The following is an 18,755-nucleotide window of genomic DNA, read 5'->3' as shown; positions in this document are numbered from 1 at the left end:
TTTCAGAAAGCAGACACTCCAAACTTTTGTAGTGTCAAAAAGGCAGACAAGACAAACTTTTGTAGGCTCAAAAAGTGGACACTACAAATTGTTGTAGTCTCAAAAAAGCAGACACTACAACTTTTGTAGTCTTGAAAACCAGACAATACAAACTTTTGTAGTCTCAAATAGCAGACACTACAAACTTTTGTAGTCCAAAAAAAGGGGACACTACAACTTTTGTAGTCTAAAATAGCAGACAATAGAAACTTTTGTAGTCTAAAAAAAGGGGACACTAGAAACTTATGTTAGTAAAATTTGTAATCTATTTCCGACATTTTGTAGTCTTTTGTAGTCTTTTAGTAAACTTTAAACTTTGTAAGGTATGTCCAACTTTTGTAGTCTTTTGTAGTCTATCAGTGGTCCTTATAGTCTATGTCAGACTTTTTGTAGCCTTTTGCAGGCTATCCATGTCAATTTCCCTTTTGAGGTATGCACCTTCCTTTTTGGCACAATTTTCCCACAATATGATAATTGTAGCCTCTTCTCCTGGATTCCTAAATGTGTTGAAATCATCTTGTTTGGTTTTGTTTTCATGGAGAAAAATGCAAAAAATGCAAAAAAAGCTGGTGATGAGAAAAATATTTTACCTCATATCTCTACAATGAAAGCACTTTACAACATAATTTAAACAGATTCAGGAAGCTACAGTGCAGGACTACAATTTTTGTTTTTAACCATTTTAGGCAACTGGTCATGTGACCATTCTCCTGATGACCCACCTGACAGCAGCCAATGAAAACGGCTGGCCTGCAATGAAAAGCTACCAATGAAAATACCAGCAGCAATGAAAAGCGGTCAATGAAAAGAGCTGGCCTGCAATGAAAAGTCTACAATGAAATATCCTGGCCTGCAATGAAAAGCTACCAATGAAAATACCAGCAGCAATGAAAAGCAGTCAATGAAAAGAGCTGGCCTGCAATGAAAAGTATCCAATGAAATATCCTAGCCTGCAATGAAAAGTGGTCAATGAGAAAGGCTGGCCTGCAATGAAAAGTAGCCAATGAAAATCCTAGAGAGCAATGAAAAGCTACCAATGAAATATCCTGGCCTGCAATGAAAAGCACCCAATGAAAATGCCAGCAGCAATGAAAAGTGGATAATGAAAAGGGCTGGCCAGCAATGAAAAGTGGTCAATGAAAATGGCTGGACTGCAATGAAAAGCAGTTAATGATAAGTTGTGACCTGCAATGAAAAGTTATTGAAATGCACAAGGCCTCTTATGAAAAAAATCCTTATCATAAAAGGGCCTGGGATATATATGATATACTTTTCATAAAAGTATGTGGAGCTATGCACAAGGCCTTCCTGGCCTAGGCCATGGTTTTATGATTTGGATGGTAAGCACCACTCGGTTGCGTGCCCTGCATGTCCGATTCCAGATGTCAATATACCTGAGGATTGGAAAGAGGCCCTGCTGGAATTAAAGTCAGTATCTCCGTGTCTGTCCTGTACGTACTTCTCAATGAGAAATAGGTTTCTTTACCTCCTGATTGTGGCGTTGGACACCAACTTCCGCCTGAAAAACTTGATGCGATCAAGTATTGCAAGGGATCCGGGTTTACATACAGGCCTCGCATACTTCCCTGATGACGAACCATATCGGAAGCACATCTTGAAGTACGCGTCCCAAAAAGATGTAAGTCACCTCGATACTATCTGACTGCCAGGAGGTCTGACATGGCTGTACAGATAAGCACTTGCAGCGGCTTCAAGACCCTAGCTCATGCAGAAACGAAGTTCTCAGGAGGAATGCTCTCAACCGGTGTGGGTATGTGCATCTGTGCTCGACATGAATTTGTTTGAGCGAATGGGGTTGGCGACCTCCAGAAAGGTGAAAGGTAGGTTCTCAGGCCAACCCTGCATGTCATGTGATGCTCATCGTTTCCTTCAGGTTTTGCAATATGGACTACATCCTGCTAGGTGCACTTGCACCAATCACATTGCTCGCCGTCTTCGTCTCCTACGACATTGCCTGTCAATTCAAGCTCAAGTTCCGTGACCGAATGGCCGAGTTGCCTAAGGACATCCAGATCCCTGACAATGTTTCCATGGACTGGGGCATCCCTAAGTGCCATTGCCCGATGCATAAGGTGCCTTGTCAGGCACCACATTCTTTGAATTTGAAATCAGGGGTTGGTCGAACAGATGGGGAAGGCATTGAGCGGAGCTGGGCAGAAATGAACCTGGTAGCAAATAGTACTAAAGAGATGGGACCGGGCTCGCGACATGACACCCTCGACGACCACTTCGGACATCACAACTGGCGGAAGAAAGTTCGTTTGGGTACGCTTGATGAACTCTCTCGATAGGTATAAGTTTGCACACGCGGTTACTCTTGGCGATACCCGAGCAGAAACAGCAACAGAAAATTTTTGAAGATTTCTCTGCGTCCCTGCGAGATCAGGAATTCGTGCCAAAATGGACGAAAATGGTGAAGGAGTGGGAAAAGGACGCATCAAAGCCAAACCCCTACCTGTCGGTCATTGCTAGTAAGTTCGTTCGTTGCTTCCCCACGTGCTAAGTTGTTGATTGGTTGGTAGATGCTTCTCAAGACGACGTGAAGCGGCAGTTGCTATTGGAGGAGAAGGAGTCATTGAAGGCGGGCATCCTGCAAATCCACGACACAGGTCCCACATTGTTCATCACGATGGGCCTTTTAGTCGAAGACACTCAGTACGTGGATTTGATGTATAGCCAGGACCTCGCTAACTCATTTATTGTACATAGACGTCAGATTGCATGGGATGCTCGGGCTGAAGAAGAACTCACGTTGAGCCAGGGCAACGACATCCACCGGCGGCGGCTACTCCTACACCGACAGCTGAAACAATTCCGCAACCTGCAGGCAGTGTACATGCCCATGGCATCATTAATGATGGCCCAGCATGACGAAGCACAGAAAGCCCTGCAAGTTGAAGAATGCTCTCGAGACGAAGTCGAGTTTCAATTACTCTGGCTGCCTTCTGCTCTGCCCAACGATCACAGACTCCACAACTGCCGTGGAAACCTTGTGGACATCGAAACGAAACTACGCCAAGCCCAGTGCCATGACACACTAGAGAAGATTCGAAGCCTGCAACGCGGCCGCCTATCCTTCATCGGTTTCCGCAACCACAACATTCGTGGCCAAAACCCTAACACCAGAGCCTCAGAAACCATCACGCGAGTTGAAACGAAGTGCATGGCCCTCGCTGTCAAGTATCGTGAAGCGCGAGCGGCATTGTTCAAGCTAATAGGGCCAGGGACCTGGGAGAACGAGCTGAGGGAACTGTCGCACAAGGACTTGACCACCCCAGATGGGACCGAGATCAGCATCAAAGATTCCAACGACGTAATTGGGCCCGACGGCCGGCAAGTCAGCAAAAAGAAGAGAAAGATAATTGAGCAAAATTTGGGCGAAGGTTACCGCTCTGTGTCGTGGATTTGGATGCGTGCGCCGGTAACGGGGGATGAATCAGATGCAGTGCTGCATGAAGGTAAGTGGACACTGTTTTGTATGTTCCTCGAGGCTGATATTCTTTTGTTACAGCTGTGAGGATAGAGTGGGCAAAGGCACGAGCACGGTATCTTCGCTGGTCCAAAGAGGTGCAGCTGTTGAAAGAGGAGATGAGGAGAGTCCGAAAAACCCTAGACTGGGAGGCTAGACAGTGGGAGGGTCGTACAGAGTCTTGGACAGTCGACGCTGCTGTAACAGAAGGTATCAAGGGTTATGCTACGCACCAGGCGCAGGTGCGGAGAGATTTGCTCGCCCATTTTACGAGGATGTGGGACAAGCCACTGGTTCCTGTGGTGAATGACGAGGACAGCGGGGAGGCCCCTCTCATGGCCCTGGACCCTAGTCTTGAGATGTTGGTGGAGGAGGAGGATTGAGATCTCGGAATGCGACTTTGTGCACGATCGGGCTTTTCAGGCAAGAAAGTATTCTTTTTCGCTTATTTATATCTATTTACCAGTCACTTCTAGCTGATCTGGTCTTTGCCAGATCTCGTCATCCGAACATGGCATGTCGCATCCAGCTGTTCTTGGTGGAAAGAAGTGGGGGAATATGACTTGATGCATTCAATTATATCTGTAGATTTGTTTTCCGATGTTTTGTGTTTTGCTGAACAGAGAAATTTTGTGTTTTGCCTACTTTTATATATTTGAAGGGAAATAAGAGACTATTTATATATGTTTACCAAAAGCCCACCCCAACAAATCCTAGCCCAAACCCAGGGTGCCAATGCATGCTGCAGACCCCTAGCTGGAATGCAGGGTTTATGGCATGGGATTAGATACAATGATGTGGGTGATTAGGGCAATGACTACAGCTAGGGGTGACAGGTAAGCGGCGTATTGGCATAACTAGCATATGGCGATGTGCTTGAGCCATCCGAAACCCAGCCACTCCCCTGGAAAACCATCTTCCCGCTCTTGTGTCGAGCCCAGAGTTCGTCTCCTCCCTATTTTGATCTGTCCGACTTGAGCTCTGCATACTTTGATGGCGACGATCCCTGGCATTTGGTCTGTGCCGCTCACTGCGCGTGTGGTTATTCGGATGGTGTACCCATGCAAACGAATACTCCCCGATGACACCGACACAGCAGAGGAGGAGCTGGAGGAAGGCTGTGATCCGTTGGTGTCGTGTTATTGCGAGTGATTCTAGATCGAATTTGAAGAAGATGCCTGAAGTGCCTTGGTTATGTATGCTGCATTATGCAGACGTAGTGCATTACATCATATTGATGTGTTTGGAGGGGCACGGAACAAGGGGCAAAGTAGGTTGTCAGGACGATGTGTGCTACCAAACCTGTTTTGGGAGGGAGGTTAGGTGGGGCATTGGAGAGAGAGAGAAGACGTACCTACATTGGTGTGTGAATTCGAAAGATTCGTCCAATGGTTGGGTAGTGTCGGGGAAAATGGGAACGAAGAGGAGCCAGAGGTTCATCTCTAACGGCAATGTAAGCCTGGATGTTGGGGAAGAGTGAATGACGTACAAATATGTTTATGGCTGGCATAACCATGGTCAAGGGTGGTGATGTGAAGAATATGTCATAATTCAGGCAGTCCCAATTCATCACACAGTGGGAGATATCTCAACAGGGATTACTCCAGGTAACATACCTCGTTCATTCCCAGATTCATTATTTAAAAGACTTTTTCAACTACCAACCCAGCTCAGTACGTAGTGTTTGGAAGTCCGGTCTCATGACTGGAAAAAGACCGTAACCAGACTGGACCAAGACCACAAAAGACCGGACCTGCAGTTACGGTCTTTTATTTTTGAGATGTAAAGACTGCAAAAAAACCAATTAATGTGAACTGGTCTTGACCGGTTTGGAACAGTCTTTTGTAGCCCCTTAAATACCCTTTAAAACGCACCCAAGAACGTAGACCTGTGACAGGTCCTATCATGTGTGTAAACTCACGATTCTAGGACCTGTAAAGCAGGTATTGCCGGCTCGTGTCGCGCGCCATGATCGAAAGTGGGGCTTTCGCACATCACCGAAGTTCCGTAAATAGTAAAAGAGCTCAAATAGGAAGGTGTATTTTGGCAAGGACCACAACAGAGAATGTCGACAACCACTGCTCTTTCACTCCTCGTCCCATTGCTGGCTTTATAAAATGCCTCCAAAGGCATCTTTTCGAGTAAAACTTCCTCCACAACAACAAGAAAATGCGCCTCTGCAACCACCGACAACCACGAGCTTCGCCTTACCTGAAACCTTGGCAGAACAAAAGCTTCAGCGGAAATCACAACAAGGGTCCAGCTCCAATGGCTTGCACGTTCGAAATTGTTCGAAAGACCCACCTTTCCAAATGGGACTTCAACATGCCGGCCACTAGCGCTCAGTCAAGTCAGAGTTCGACGACCGTTGCTTATGGGATGCCAACCCCCCAGATGCTGTTGAGTCTGCCGGACATGGATGTCACAATGGAGACTGAGGCGCACATGGATAGGGGAGGATATGCTGCTTGGGATGAGCCTTTTCCATTGTAATTATACCCCTAGACATATATCGTTTGAACAGATATTCTTATATGTGGTTAGAACACCAGCCCCAGAATACACTCTCCATTCTCCCATTTCACTTGTCTCGAATCCCACTGAAGGCTCCTACACAGCATGAATCTGAAGCAGCCGAGGCCCTGCTCAGCTTGTTTTCTTCTCGTCTTGAGAGCCTTGTCCAGCCAAATGAATACTACAAAATGGATGTCGCATCCAAAAGTCCTCTACCAAAATACACCTTCCTATTTGAGCTCTTTTACTATTTACGGAACTTCGGTGATGTGTGAAGGGCCCACTTTCGATCATAGTGCGCGACACGAGCCGGCATTACCCGGTTTTCCAGTCCTTATATCGAGGGTTTCCTCATATAAGGACTGGTCACAAGTCTACCAAGAATGTACGATTTGGTAAAAAAAACGAGAGAGATATGAATTAAAATGTAATTTACTTTTGGGAATAATAGATGTACCAGACTTATTTTATAGAAGCACCAATTCATAACGGAATTTGACGTTCTTGGGCTCGTTTTGAAGCTAATAGCGATGTTGATAAATTTACCGATTCATAATTTTAAAATATTAGCCTAAGGACCGGTCATAAACCGGTTAAAACCGATGCAGACCGAAACCGGTCTATAGACCGCAAAAAGACCGCAGACCATGGTTTTTTGCAGTCCGGTCTGGTCTTTTGACTTCTGGGGAAAAGGCAGACCGATTACGGTTACGGTTAATGCCCCTGGGTATCAAAAAACCGGACCGAACCGGACTTTCAAACACTATCAGTACGCTTGCTCATCAATAGGCTATTCTTATTGCAATCGCTCACCTATCCTCACGCTAGTGGATTTTATGGTTCCTCTCATCGAAAGGCAATGAACACTTCTGCGAAGTAGACAAGAACTTTATCCTTGACCAATTCAACTTGACAGGTCTAAACAATGAGGTCGCGAATTACTCGCAGGCCCTCGATCTTATCACTGATAACCTAGGTAAGTCTTCCCCCTCACCCACATTCGTTCAGTTCATTGACAGATCACGCCAGACGACGACATCCAAGACAAACTCCGGAGCTCACTCGACGTCCAAGCACGCCTCTTATACGGCCTCATACACGCCCAATGGATAGTCACAGCCTGCGGCCTCTCCAAAATGGTTCGTCCCCCTGCCCCTTCTCTCCCTCCAGCCATCTAATCTCCAACCCAGCTTGAAAAATACAAACGAGCTGACTTCGGTCGCTGCCCACGTGTCCTCTGCCTCCAACAACCCCTCCTCCCCATAGGCCTAACTGGTATCCCCTACGAAAAATCCGTAAAACTCTACTGCAGCCGTTGCAAAGACCTCTACTTACCCAAATCATCCCGACATGGCTCCATCAATGGTGTGTATTTCAGAACCACCTTCCCCCATCTACTCTTCCTTGTCTATCCAACCTTGATCCCCCCAAAGAGCGGTCCGGTGGAACTGGGAAGGGATGCGGCGGGTGCGGGAGGGGCAGGCACGGCAGATGGGGGTAGGATGAGGAGGAGGGTGAGGGAGGAGCAGGTGGAGGTTAGTGCGGCTGAGGGGGGAGGCCAGGGGATTAATACCGTGAGTGCCACCCTCAAGGCAGATTGGTATAAACCGAGGATATATGGGTTCCAGGTTAATGAGATTGCCAAGCTGCAGCGGTGGCAGGAGGCCGTGAGGGATCGGTGAGTTGTGTTTGATGGGTAGCGTGATAGGAATGCTTACCCTTCCTACCAGGCAAGTGGGTCAACTCGAAGCGCTCGAGGAGAGGACACCATAATATGACAATGTTTTCTCTTTTTTTACCCTTCTTTCACCAATGTGCAGTCCCCCAGACTCCCATTCTAACCTGCTGTGTTAATAATTAATGGGGGCATGTACTTGATCACCTCTTGCTTAATTGACCAGATATCATGCTGGCTTTTGGAAAGCTCACTGCTGGATTTTGTTATACATGGCATCTGGAAGATGTTTCTGCCTGTTAAAGCAACTCCCACCATAACCCCTCTACATTCATACAGATGTACCTACTGGTGGTGACTAGCCTGAAGTCCCATCCTTACCCCCTTATTCTTCCGAGATATAACACAGATATTAACAGCTGCCAATTGACAATCTCTATTGTGAGTTGGGTGAAATTGTTATTAGGCAGTGGAGTTGCAAGTGTTGTATACTATCTTCAGGGGATAGCTCAAGGTAATATTAGTACTTGTATATAAGAACTGTTGAAGGTTGGCAAATGCATAAAGCCAAGAGTACCAAGTTGCCAAACACACCTCCAGCTCTGTTCTGATGATCACAGCCAGTGGATGGTCTGTGGCTGCAAAATCACAGAACTTTGAGCAGCAGCTGACAAGAAGATGAGGAGGGCTAGGCCATAGAATGGATGACACAACCATTGTACTTACACCCAATATCAGGTAATTCTTTCAATTCAACCTGGAATTTCTTCTCTGATAGCCTTAAACTTGTTGCACTAAGTCCATTATATTGCACTAAATACTACATTCAAGAGACATGAGTATTGCAAAGCTGAACAAGTCAAAATAAAGCAAAATTAATTGTGAAACATATCCAACATTCATCATCAGTATGATGAAATTTGTTCAGTTATGAAGTTATATCTATGTATCCTGTATTTTAGTTATGCATCAGAGTAGAGAGATGTGGAAAAATACCATAGGTTTGAAAAGACATGAGGAGTCATCAGGACTGAGCTGTGTTACCTCTCTTCTTATGAATTCCAAGTGACAGCTTGGGTATAAAATTTGAGATTCTCTTGGCAATGTTGAAAAAGAGGTGACCTGGGAATATGAGCATCAAAAATATGAAAAAGCAAGTAGCAGCTCAACTAAATACCTTTCTTTTCAGAATGAATGATTGCATCATCCAGATTAGTGGTAGGTGGAAGAGTAGCTGGAGCCCCCACCAGAACTCTGTTGCTGGCATGTGGAAATTCATTGTCCACATTTCCCTCCTCCATATCTTGGGTCACAGAAACGCCATGGCCTGTATTGTGAACTTGGTTCTCTGCATCATCCATCTTTGTGGACTGACTCATGGTTTTCTGTGTTGCTGCTAAATTCTGTGTGGCTATGATTGTGTGTGGGTGGTCTTCTCCATAAACCTTTCTCCTAGCATCCAGAACTTGGACCTCCAGCTGCTCTGCTTCTGTATATTTTCCCAGGTCTCTGTATGTTGATGCAAGATTTCCCATGGCTAACATTGTGTCTGGGTGTTCTTCTCCAAGAATTTTCTTACTGGCATCCAGAGCTTGGATCTGCAGCTTCTCTGCTTCTGTATATTTTCCCAGGTCTCTGTATGTTAATGCAAGATTTCCCATGGCTAACATTGTGTCTGGGTGTTCTTCTCCAAGAATTTTCTTACTGGCATCCAGAGCTTGGATCTGCAGCTTCTCTGCTTCTGTATATTTTCCCAGGTCTCTGTATGTTAATGCAAGATTTCCCATGGCTAACATTGTGTCTGGGTGTTCTTCTCCAAGAATTTTCTTACTGGCATCCAGAGCTTGGATCTGCAGCTTCTCTGCTTCTATATATTTTCCCAGGTCTCTGTATGTTATGCAAGATTTCCCATGGCAGAGATTGTGCCTGGGTGTTCTTCTCCAAGAATTTTCTTTCTCGCATCCAGAACTTGGACCCCCAGCTTCTCTGCTTCTGTATGTTTTCCAAGGTCTCTGTATGTTGATGCAAGATTTCCCATGGCTAAGATTGTGTGTGGGTGTTCTTCTCCAAGAATTTTCTTACTGGCATCCAGAACTTGGACCCCCAGCTTCTCTGCTTCTGTATGTTTTCCCAGGTCTCTGTATGTTAATGCAAGACTTCCAATGGCTAAGATTGTGTCTGGGTGTTCTTCTCCAAGAATTTTCTTCCTGGCATCCAGAACTTGGATCTGCAACTTCTCTGCTTCACTTGAATATCCTTGTTCACGGAGTAACCAGCCAAACCTTTCATAAGCATCATCAAAGTAATTGTTGTTCTACTGCATATTCTTTCTGACATGTGTCACTGAAGTTCTCCTAAAGCCATATGACTGACTTTCATCATTTTTTAGAGAAGAAGATAATATAGCATATGCCAACAAAGAGCTTTTTTGCTTTTCACTGACACTCATCCTATCCCCACCCCATGCATTTACCAGTGGATGCATACTATGCACCCTACCAGATGCATCTTTCTTGATTAAACAGAATGACAGTAAGACTCGAACCCCCTCTTTAAAGTGTAGATTATCCCAAGTACCATCCTTATTCAGTGATAGCAGTTTGCGATCTAGAACAGAATGTGCCAGTGGTAAGTCAGGGTGAGACATTGCTTCATTTTCTTGAGTAGCAGCATAGGAAAAAATTTCTTCACTGACACTCTCATGCTGAAAAAATGGAAACAATTTCAGTAGAAATAACGCACTGTCAGCTGCTCTGGCCTTGTGGAAATCATGAGAACTAGCCCTCTTTTGGATTTCCTCATATGATAACTCCCAAGTTCCATAGACACTTTTGTTATATTTAGATGCCCCAGTGAATTCAGAATGTGATAACAATGTCTCTCGATGATGGATATATTTATCAAGATAGTCTCCAATGTTAGAAGCTCCAGAAGCAATAAATGCACCAGCCTGATCAACAGCAAGAGGTAAACAACATAGCTCTGTCACAACCATAGAAGCTTCAGCTTTAAAATCCATACTCAAACAGCTAGCTTTCAGAAGTAGTACAATAGCATCCCTTTCTTCCAACTGTGTCACCTCAAGAGAATTCTCTTGCAAAGTCAAGCATTGCATGCTAGCATTGCGACTAGTGATCAGAATGTTTCCCCATCTACCAGGTGGAAAATATCCCTCTAGCTCAGCAGGAGATAGAACATCAGCATTATCAAAGACCATGAGATAGTTCTCTTTCAGAGAGCCAATCCAGTGCAGAGCAGATTCAGGTGACCCATTCAATACCAAAGCCTTAGCTTCAGGAAGAAGACAAATGCCCTTAAGCCCCTGTAGAATGCTGCCAGCAGAAGATGCATCAATCCAGAAAACAGTATAAAATCTGGGGGTAGCAGCCTTCAGCAACAAAGATCAGGCACATGTGATAATGTGCTCACTCATCAGACATTTCCTCAATAAACTTCAAACAAATTTGAGTCTTTCCAATACCTCCCATTCCATGCAGTAGAAAGTACTTTCTTTTCTGAACACCATCCGTGGAATTAGCGAAAAAATGTTCCTTGAGTTTTTTGATAATCTCCATTCGACCTGTGAACCGAGTGCTCGGGTTTGGCACAAGGGGGATTACCGCATCAGATATCGCTAAGTTGTTATAGATGTTTATCTGCGAGAAATCCAGGCCATCAGCTTGCTCTACGAACTAGAACCCGACAGATTCACGCACGGTGCTGGCTGCATAGATTGTGCCGCTCACGACAACGTCACGAGCGCCCGGAAAAATATTCGTTTCGCTCATGCTCAGGTGGAGAAGACACTGGTAGATGGAAGGAATCTGAAGTGGGCGAAGGAAAGAAACGAGTACCTGACGCCCGGAGACCCCCAATACTTCCACGTGTTGAGCACACCTTTCAATCTCAGACATGATGACGATGTTTGTTAGGAATTCCGTTTGTGCTGGAGTTGCCCTCTCTCAGTCGCACAATCAAATGGCAACCTCACGGACCTCTACATACAAGCAGAAGGGTGACCTGGTCTACGGTTGAAGAGAAAAGCATCTCAACTGACTTCTTCCCCTTCGACCGAAACGAAGAAACACAAGATTCCGAACGTACCGGCTCCCTAAGGTTCCATCTACTTCATTTCAAGTGTGCTGCGGTGCTGACACGCTTCACAGTCAATAATGCCTCTACACCTCCTCAGTCCATCCCTGCGACGCGTGCACGGACCCTCTACCTCGACCATCCATCCCTTACACGCGCTTTTGACCCACTTCTGCTCACGACAGGATCTACGACGAGGAAATACCGCGAGGAGCTGCCCAAGATCCTGATGAACGGTGTTGGCGTGGGGGAAATGGAGAGGCGGTGTCGCATGAAAAGGCCGAGGAGGAGGACCGGACGTGGACTCGCCCAACACCTCCACCACCTTCGGAACCGTCAAAGAAACGCAAGCGGTCTGTTCGTCCGCAGCCGGCTGTCCCCGTTCTCACCTTGGAAGTCCATCTGAAAGTCTTCATGGACAAACTGCCGCTGTGACAGTTAGCCGTCAGTTTGGCTTGTCAAGCAAGTTGCGCGGTACAACGGACGAACGCGACTGGATGCAGATATTCCGCGAAGACATTACTGAGCCTCAGTACGTTTTTTGTCCCCTCAAAAATCGTACCAAACTGATTCTGGGCCTCAAATCAGGTGCAAGGCGGTACTACCAGACCAATGTGCCACCTCCCCAGCCACCGAACGATCCCTCTACCCTAACCGCTGACCGTCCTCCGCCCTATCTACTTCCAGACAGCATTCCCCGGCACTTTCCACGGCTTCAGGCCGCAGTAACGCAAAGAAGCCACACGCGGCTACACTTGCTCGCTGTCGTTCCCCGTCCACATCTCTCGAGCAGAAACGAAGGGAGAGAAGGAACGCGCGGGGAGTGTGGAAGTTAACAAGAAACGCGTGTTTAAACGCGAGGTTAGCATGCCGCGGGTGCTCAAGCCCAAGCTGAAGATACAGCGGACAGAGGTCAAGGGGTTGGGGGTTGGGCAAGGGAAGGAGAAGGCGGGTGGGAAAACGAGCCCGAGGGACGTGGGCGTGACTTTGGTGGAGGAACCGTGTGCGAGGTCTTCTTCGCAGTCTCAATTGCCATTCCAGCTGAACCCACAACTGGCAGTCAACGACAAGCGACTGGACGGCCTGCTTCGTCGTCATCTAGGGCTGGGGGCCTGTTTTCTCATCTCGAGGCTAGAGACTACAGTCTCCTCCTAAGATGGATTGCAGTTACAAAGACCATGCTGTTCGATAACACCCCGTCGAACACCTCGGCTAAATTTCAGCTGCGGGAAAGTTCATCTCCACCCGCATAAAGGTCCCAAGAAGCCCCAAATCCAGACCCCGGACACACACTGGAACGAAAGCGGCCAAAACCTCTCAGCATGCTCCCTCTTGACGTCTTAACGCATTTCCCGTTGCTTCAACACCTACCGATAGACGCGTTCACAGCATACAGCGCTTATTCTGCGGATGCTGAGGACGACACTAACTTTACGATACCCGTCGACATGAGCCTTGGCGTACCCAACTGCACCTGTTCCAGTTAATCGACAAGTTTGGCTTTCAGTCCTTACGGTAACTTAGGCATTTTATCTTTCTTTTTCGGCGTCGTCTTCCGATTCTTCTTGTGTCATCATTATCAGCTTCTTTTTGGACAGTCCTCTTTTTTTTCCCGAGTCACTGGCGGCGTGTTCAATACTTACCATTTTGTTCTGTCACGCATTGCTTTTGATAGAGGTTTCCTTCTGCATACTTACCCCTTTTTTGCTTATAATGCAAGTCTCTTGCCCGTCTATTAGTCTCGATACCAGCCGTTATGGATATGTACACTATTGGGGTGTAATTATATACCATAACGTCTGGAAGGACTTTATCAGTACGTGACAGAGAACTTTTTCAAGCTCCGACATCACCTCAAAGAGGAAATTTACGACACGTGCTTTCGTTGATGATCGAGGCGCGTCCGTTGAGCACCTCTCCACCTCGATTTCTATGAGCGGAAGCAAGTGTGCTCACGACGAGAACCTACCAGCTACTCCACAGAACCGTTCCTTTACATTTGTCGATGGCTTCGCACCCAAAAAACCGCGTCTTTCTGCCAAGAACGCCCGCCAATTTACCTCTCAAGAAATACAGAACATTCAACGAGATCGCGAAGCCCAACGGCTAACGCAAGCGAGGGAGAAGGAAGAGTTGGTGGCTAGGAAGAAGGAGGAGCTTGATGTTGAGCAGCTGAAAGTGGTTTGGCAGAGTATCCGAGGTGCAGGTTTCAAATCCTTGCATGACTACCTACACACCCTCTTCCATACCAGAGACCCCGTCCTTTCCGCTCAAGTCTCACGGATCCGAACTCCTCGACTCTATTCACGCATGCCATCCAGATATGGCCATCGATTGGGCCCTGAGTACTACCGCTGAACGTATCGAATCCGAGTGGAAGGTCCTCGTTAGGGAGTTCCAACCTGGCCAGGGTGCTCCGATTACGGACATTCTCGCGAGGTTCTCACTGCAGCGGGTTCTTGCACAAACACAGGTTCTTGCCCCGACACTATACGACCTTTTACAGCGGGTCAGTGGATCACACGAGTCCACTTCAGTACATAAGGACCGCAACCTGGTGAGTTCTCGCTAAAAGGTCAATTTATATGAACTCTTATTAACTTATGATTGTAGATAGTGGCAACTACAATTTGCATGCTCGTCAAGTCACGCAATGACCACGCGTCCAAGTTCCAAACGACGATGTGCATGTATTTTCTCGCATGCGGTGCGTCACGGTCACTTTTCGACGTTCTCAACCACGCCGGTCTCACCCTTTCCTATGCGCAGGCTGTTGCTAAACTCAAGCAGCTCGGGGCAGAGCGTCTTGAGGAAATGCCCACCGTTTCACATACCCAGGCTGTGATGATTATCTGGGATAATCTGAACATCGCCTTCAATGTGACGGAACAACGTCATGATTCGAAGGCACATTTTGACAACGGGACGACAGCCACCCTCATCCCCCTTTTCGGGGTCGAGTTCCCCACATAGAACCGCGCGTGGAACATCAAGTTGTCATTCAAATGGTCGCTTGTGGAAAATCTGGTTTGCATTCTCCACCAGCTTCCCAATATCTATTTCTTCTGGTTTGTAGGAGCGAACCTTCGAGAGGGAAACCATGTTGAGGCGTGAATAGATAGGGAGAGGGATTAGGAGTCACTGATTGAATTGGGGTCTCAGGTGATGAATAATACTGAAGATATACAAATGACGGAGGTGTACCGTTGTACATAAATTAAATTATCCTATGCCTGAACCATTTGAGGACTTCTTAAGCTCATTTTATATGTTTGTGGTCAATATACTAGCATCCGGCGTGTACGCGACGCGAACGCGTTCGCCGTTAATGGGTGCGCACGTGCGGATTTCTTTCCTTTTACAGGTGATGTCGGGGTTTGAAAAAGTTCTCTCCTTGGTCGTGATGAAGTCCTACCAGTCTCCATGGTAGTAATTACCCTAGGCTCGACACCAGCCGTTATTTCAAACTCCGATCGTCGTTGAAGTAACGGCTGGTCTAACCTGTTGTCACTTTGGCGGGTCACGCATTTGTGACAAAAGACTTAGCGAAATTTCGATGAACGACGCGCAAACAACCTTAGTAAACTTCGTTGAAGACACTGCTAAGCTCGATTTCTGGTGCTTCCTCCTCCCAGTCACCTTCAAGATACTCCCGATCATCCTCTGCATCCATACTGCCCCCTATATCCATATCAAATGCGACATCTTCAATCCCCAACCTCTCCAACGTCACGTCACCATCATCTAAATCCAACATTGAATCCTCAAAGTCAACCTCCTCGCCACCTTCGCCCTCGCCCTCACTATCCACACCCGCCAAACTGATCACCTCAGGAGCGACTGCTACAGGTGGAATGACGTGTGAATCGTCAGGTTGGTCATGAGAAATTGCAGGGGTGGTTCGGGAGAGAGGTTCTGGTTCCACGATGGGGTTGGTGCTGCGTCGGTTTTGAAGGTGTTTGAAGGCCTTGTTGTACTCTGCCAGAGGATTGGAAGAACCGTCTGTAAGCTGTTGAAGTCCAACTGAAACCACATCTGGCACCGGAAAGTCGTCATTGTCCAGTATGCGGCCTTTCGTCAAATGGTAAACCTTGTGCTCGAAAAGGGAATCCATAAGAATTGTGATGTCTTTTGTGAGATCGGCAGGTGCATGCCGTGCTCCAATATCTGTCCCGAGCATATCTTTCATGGTCGTGGTGATATGGCGCAACGCGTTGACACATGGTGAGACCATTTCAAGCCATTCCCATGACCTGTTGCTCCCATGGGCTTTGTAGAAGGTCTGTTGTAGATATCAGTGTCCTAGGCGCTAGTCAGAAAAGGTAGAGACTCAGACCTTAATCCAGAAATTCATATGTTCTTGAACCAAATCAACCTCCACGAAGCTATTAGGTTTGCCGGTGGGATTCAGTAGCCAGTTGTTAAGGATGACCTCACTAAACAGGGTTGAATAAAATACTGGACAATGTTTCAAAAGAGCTCACCAGAGTTTCTTGGGCCAGACATGGGTAAGATTATGAATCAAATGTAGCATCTCATATGCGTACTTTGTGCGCCCATTACCACAAAAACTAAGGGCCCAAACTTTGAGGACAAGAAGGGCCCGACCAGAATCTCCACTCTTCACAGCATCAGTGAACTCTCTCGAGATAAGGGCATCACGCAAAAAAAGGAGTGCATTCTCGAAGACCATGTCACCCTCAGACCTTGCAGAAGGGGTTTCTTGTACTTGGGTCCCAGAGCGCTGCCACCGCAGCTCGTCTACAATCTTCGGGTTTGCGTAACAGTCAAGGATCTGTGTAGCATGTGACTGTAGATTGTCGAGTGTGTCCACGTTGGCGCTGTAATCCGCAAGCGATTTGCAACCTGAGACCAGCAAAAGACAATGAAGAACTCGTGCATATAAAGACACGAAAATGAGATCATGGCATACTCGGAATGTGGGTAAAGAAGTCACTGAGATTGGAAGACGGTGGAGTTGGGTGTTGTGGAATGCGAGGCAGCCAGGATTGCGTGTACCTGCATTCGGTTTACCCCAATGCGTGACGAAGAAACCATGCATGTTCGCAATCTTCCCATGGAATAACCCAGGCATCCATGCACCCCATCCAAAACTTGAATATCCTCCCTCATGTCCTGCCCTTATATTGGCAAGTGCCCGAAGTCGCGCAATTGATAATTGATCTCCTGCGAGAATCCGTGTGAGCCGCATCCACATGGTTGACTGATTTCGAAGGTGCAATTCCCGAACGATTGCCGCGTCGACATCGGCATTCCTGACAATAGTGGACTCATCAATCTTCCAAGTCGGTAATGGGTAAAGCTTTGTTTTATGTGTAGGAATTTGCTGGTTGGTCTTTGGGAGGGATTTGTTGAGGTCAGACTGGAATTTTTCGAAACCTTCACCACCATGGCTGACAATGATGCGCATGATACAATGAACAATGCATTTCCGGAACAATTGCGACTCTTCCCGTGTATGGAGGATGTCAGTGATGGATAAGGGAGGGGCAACATTGAATGACTGATGAAGACACTAGTGGCTACCACTTTATTTCTATAACCTAGACCCAAGCCTAGAGGGTCATTTCTATAACTTAGACTTAAGCCTAGAGGCCATATCTATAATGCTTAGGATTTTTTGAAAGGCATTTCAAATGTAGGCCTGGGTATTTCATAGTGAATTTTCCATAGATACCCAGTGCATTTTCTGCGAAGTTTCAAATGCAGCCCTGGATATTTCATTGTGATTTTTCAATAGATACCCTTGGTATTTCATTGCGATTTTTCAATAGATACCCTGGGCATTTCATTGCGATTTTTCAAATGTATCCCTGGGTATTTCATTGCGATTTTTCAAATGTATTCCTGGGTATTTCATTGCGATTTTTCAAATGTATTCCTGGGTATTTCATTGCGATTTTTCAATAGATACCCTGGGCATTTCATTGCGATTTTTCAAATGTATCCCTGGATATTTCATTGCAAAATTTCAATGGATACCTGGTGAATTTCATTGTGATTTTTCAATGGATACCCTGGGCATTTCATTGCGATTTTTCAAATGTATCCCTGGGTATTTCATTACGATTTTTCAATAGATACCCTGGGCATTTCATTGCGATTTTTCAAATGTATCCCTGGGTATTTCATTGCGATTTTTCAAATGTATTCCTGGGTATTTCATTACGATTTTTCAATAGATACCCAGGGCATATCATTGCGATTTTTCAAATGTATCGGATATTTCGTTGCAAAATTTCAATGGATACCTGGCACATTTCATTGCGATTTTTCAATAGATACCCTGGGCATTTCATTGCGATTTTTCAAATGTATCCCTGGGTATTTCATTGCGATTTTTCAAATGTATCCCTGGGTATTTCATTGCGATTTTTCAATAGATACCCTGGGCATATCATTGCGATTTTTCAAATGTATCCCTTGGTATTTCATTGCGATTTTTCAATAGATACCCTTGGCATTTCATTGCGATTTTTCAAATGTATCCCTGGGTATTTCATTGCAAAATTTCAAATGTAGCCCTGGGCATTTCATTGCGATTTTTCAAATGTATCCCTGGATATTTCATTGCAATTTTTCAAATGTATCCCACATGTCAGGGTCCATGCAATGGGCTTCCCTGGATGGTGCTCACATGACCAATTACCAAAAATGGTCAAAAAACGAAAGTTGTAGCCCTACACTGTAGCTTCCCGAATCTGTTTGAATTATGTTCTGAAGTGCTCCCGTTGTGGATATATGAGGTAAAGGAATTTCAAAAGCATCGCTTTTTTTTTTTTTTTGTGTTTTTCTCTATGAAAACAAAACCAAATAACATGATTTCAGTAAATTCAGAAAGCTAAAAGAAAGGGCTACAATTATTGTATCGTGGGAAAATGACCAAAAAAGGAAGGTGCATCCTGTACTATAAGAATCAGATAT

The 18,755-nt window shown here is 46.0% G+C and overlaps 3 protein-coding genes across 3 annotated transcripts; 1 reads left to right on the top strand and 2 right to left on the bottom strand.

Moving 5' to 3' along the window:
• Nucleotides 1-4,758: 4,758 nt before the first annotated feature.
• On the bottom strand, nt 4,759-4,969 carry LACBIDRAFT_314881 (uncharacterized protein; the record flags this gene model as incomplete). Its single annotated transcript, XM_001889274.1, has 2 exons — nt 4,759-4,831; nt 4,884-4,969. The coding sequence occupies 2 exons, from the start codon at nt 4,967-4,969 to the stop codon at nt 4,759-4,761; spliced, it is 159 nt and encodes a 52-aa protein (XP_001889309.1).
• Nucleotides 4,970-13,566: 8,597 nt separating this feature from the next.
• LACBIDRAFT_334508 (uncharacterized protein) lies at nt 13,567-14,783 on the top strand (the record flags this gene model as incomplete). The annotated part of the gene is made up of 5 exons (XM_001889303.1): nt 13,567-13,589; nt 13,617-13,626; nt 13,671-14,010; nt 14,132-14,367; nt 14,424-14,783. 5 exons carry the CDS (start codon nt 13,567-13,569, stop codon nt 14,781-14,783), a joined length of 969 nt encoding a protein of 322 aa, XP_001889338.1.
• Nucleotides 14,784-15,387: 604 nt separating this feature from the next.
• LACBIDRAFT_314876 (uncharacterized protein) lies at nt 15,388-17,241 on the bottom strand (the record flags this gene model as incomplete). Its single annotated transcript, XM_001889273.1, has 3 exons — nt 15,388-16,092; nt 16,147-16,246; nt 16,295-17,241. 3 exons carry the CDS (start codon nt 17,239-17,241, stop codon nt 15,388-15,390), a joined length of 1,752 nt encoding a protein of 583 aa, XP_001889308.1.
• Between the last annotated feature and the right edge of the window lie 1,514 nt (nt 17,242-18,755).

Source organism: Laccaria bicolor, genomic scaffold (genome assembly GCF_000143565.1).
Source record: "Laccaria bicolor S238N-H82 LACBIscaffold_65 genomic scaffold, whole genome shotgun sequence".
Taxonomy (NCBI): Eukaryota; Fungi; Basidiomycota; class Agaricomycetes; order Agaricales; family Hydnangiaceae; genus Laccaria; species Laccaria bicolor.
The sequence above is the reverse complement of the archived record's forward strand: the minus strand, read 5'-3'. Positions and strand labels throughout refer to the sequence as shown.